This window comes from Eriocheir sinensis, chromosome 33 (assembly GCF_024679095.1).
Source record: "Eriocheir sinensis breed Jianghai 21 chromosome 33, ASM2467909v1, whole genome shotgun sequence".
In the NCBI taxonomy this organism is placed as follows: domain Eukaryota; kingdom Metazoa; phylum Arthropoda; class Malacostraca; order Decapoda; family Varunidae; genus Eriocheir; species Eriocheir sinensis.
In genome coordinates this window covers 1,824,656-1,827,155 of record NC_066541.1, presented here as the reverse complement: position 1 = coordinate 1,827,155, position 2,500 = coordinate 1,824,656, and the positions used below count along the sequence as shown (strand labels likewise).

The following is a 2,500-nucleotide window of genomic DNA, read 5'->3' as shown; positions in this document are numbered from 1 at the left end:
ATCGATCAGGGAAAGCCGTATTTCTCCATGTCATTTATTAACCCGGTAGCAGCGGGGATCATGTTTTTTAATGGTCCCTCTAAGCGAGAAAAATGAGAAAAAAATCATCACTCACACAAACCATTTCATAATATATAGCAAAGCATTTGTGATCAGTTTATGCATCATTTATGTTGGGGAGTTTATATCATGGCACAAATTTGGCCCGTCACTGCTACACGGTAAAGCTACAAATTTGGCTCGTCGCTGCTACCGGGTTAAGCATCTCCCCCATTTCAACTCCATTTTTGCCCTTCAGTTGCTCCCCCGTCATATACTAATACAGCTTCTCTATCAACTCTGTCAACACCTTTCATCGCCCTAAATGATGTCTGTAATTATGCCAACTCTCTCTCTCTCTCTCTCTCTCTCTCTCTCTCTCTCTCTCTCTCTCTCTCTCTCTCTCTCTCTCTCTCTCTCTCTCTCTCTCTCTCTCTCTCTCGTTGTTTTTCCTCACTATTTCTCCCTTTTTCTTTTCCTCTATCTTTCTCTTATCTCTCCTGATTTTCTTTTCTTTTCCTAACTCTGTTTTCTTCTCATCTTTTGTTACTCTTCATTTCTTACGGTATTCTCTCTCTCTCTCTCTCTCTCTCTCTCTCTCTCTCTCTCTCTCTCTCTCTCTCTCTCTCTCTCTCTCTCTCTCTCTCTCTCTCTCTCTCTCTCTCTAGTCGTTAAATTGCTTGTACGTTAATTCTTTCAGGCTGGGGTTCATCTGGTGTCTGCATGCTCTTTGTATTATCCAGGTCTTGTTTATATGCTTGTTTTCGTGTGCGTGCAACACTGCTGACACGTATAAAAACCCGGGAAGGATCAAAGCCACCATAAATAACTTCATCATCTCTTTCGTCCATGTGGTGAAATGCCCCGTGTGTGTGTGTGTGTGTGTGCGCGTGCGCGTGAGAGAGAGAGAGAGCGTTTGATAGTTACAGGGGCCAGGATAATTGCACTCTACACCTGTCGTCCTGCCTGTGAATAGCGAGGACAAGTAACACGGGAAGGCTGCGCGAGGGAGGCGGAACACGGCAGGGGCGGGGAGAGAGAGGAGAAATAAAATGTGTCAAGGCTTGGAAATTAACTGGGGAGAAAAGAAACGAGAGGAGAGTGACAGACGGATCAAGAGACAGACAGACAGGCGGACAAACAGACAGGAGAAAGGGAAGCAGTTTGTGTGATAATGTGATAAAAGAAATTCTCCTTCACCTGTCGGAGAGATAGAACGAACAGTACGATAGAATTCATCCCCTCCATGCCTTGCACTCCATCTCCTTTCTTTCCTCTCTCTCCCTTGCAACACTCCCTTTCTACACTCTCCCTTGCAACACTCCCTTTCTACACTCTCCCTTTCAGCACTCTCCCTTTCAGCACTCTCCCTTTCAGCACTCTCCCTTTCAGCACTCTCCCTTCCTACACTCTCCCTTCCTACACTCTCCCTTTGGACACTCTCCCTTTGGACACTCTCCCTTTGGACACTCTCCCTTCCTACACTCGCCCTTCCTACACTCGCCCTTTCAACACTCGCCCTTGCAACACTCGCCCTTGCAACACTCGCCCTTGCAACACTCGCCCTTGCAACACTCGCCCTTGCAACACTCGCCCTTTCTACACTCGCCCTTTCTACACTCGCCCTTGCAACACTCGCCCTTTCTACACTCGCCCTTTCTACACTCTCCCTTGCAACACTCGCCCTTTCTACACTCGCCCTTGCAACACTCGCCCTTTCTACACTCTCCCTTTCTACACTCTCCCTTGCAACACTCGCCCTTGCAACACTCGCCCTTGCAACACTCGCCCTTTCTACACTATCCCTTGCAACACTCTCCCTTGCAACACTCGCCCTTTCTACACTCGCCCTTGCAACACTCGCCCTTTCTACACTCGCCCTTGCAACACTCGCCCTTGCAACACTCGCCCTTGCAACACTCGCCCTTGCAACACTCTCCCTTTCTACACTCGCCCTTGCAACACTCGCCCTTGCAACACTCTCCCTTGCAACACTCTCCCTTTCTACACTCTCCCTTCCTACACTCTCCCTTCCTACACTCTCCCTTTCAACACTCTCCCTTTCAGCACTCTCCCTTTCAACACTCTCCCTTTCAACACTCTCCCTTTCAACACTCTCCCTTTCAACACTCTCCCTTTCAACACTCTCCCTTTCAACACTCTCCCTTTCAACACTCTCCCTTTCAACACTCTCCCTTTCAACACTCTCCCTTGCAACACTCTCCCTTGCAACACTCTCCCTTGCAACACTCTCCCTTGCAACACTCTCCCTTTCTACACTCTCCCTTTCAGCACTCTCCCTTTCAGCACTCTCCCTTTCAGCACTCTCCCTTTCTACACTCTCCTTTTCTACACTCTCCCTTTCAGCACTCTCCCTTTCTACACTCTCCTTTTCTACACTCTCCTTTTCTACACTCTCCCTTTCAGCACTCTCCCTTTCAGCACTCTCGCTTTCTACACT

General features: G+C 48.5%; 1 protein-coding gene and 1 pseudogene across 1 annotated transcript in view; both read right to left on the bottom strand.

Annotated features, from left to right (window-relative positions):
* Positions 1–2,500, bottom strand: part of LOC127006517 (popeye domain-containing 2-like) — a 100,301-nt pseudogene that overhangs the window by 73,054 nt on the left and 24,747 nt on the right.
* The window catches only part of LOC127006827 (axoneme-associated protein mst101(2)-like), a gene marked incomplete at its 5' end in the record, with an annotated part of 3,358 nt that continues 1,954 nt past the window's right edge, over positions 1,097–2,500 (bottom strand). Inside the window, 4 exons of the mRNA XM_050877180.1 lie at positions 1,097–1,114; positions 1,589–1,664; positions 1,855–2,084; positions 2,255–2,500. The exon at positions 2,255–2,500 is cut by the window's right edge and continues 1,140 nt beyond it. Coding sequence (XP_050733137.1) covers positions 1,097–1,114; positions 1,589–1,664; positions 1,855–2,084; positions 2,255–2,500 — 570 coding nt within the window. The remainder of the gene's footprint in view (positions 1,115–1,588; positions 1,665–1,854; positions 2,085–2,254) is intronic.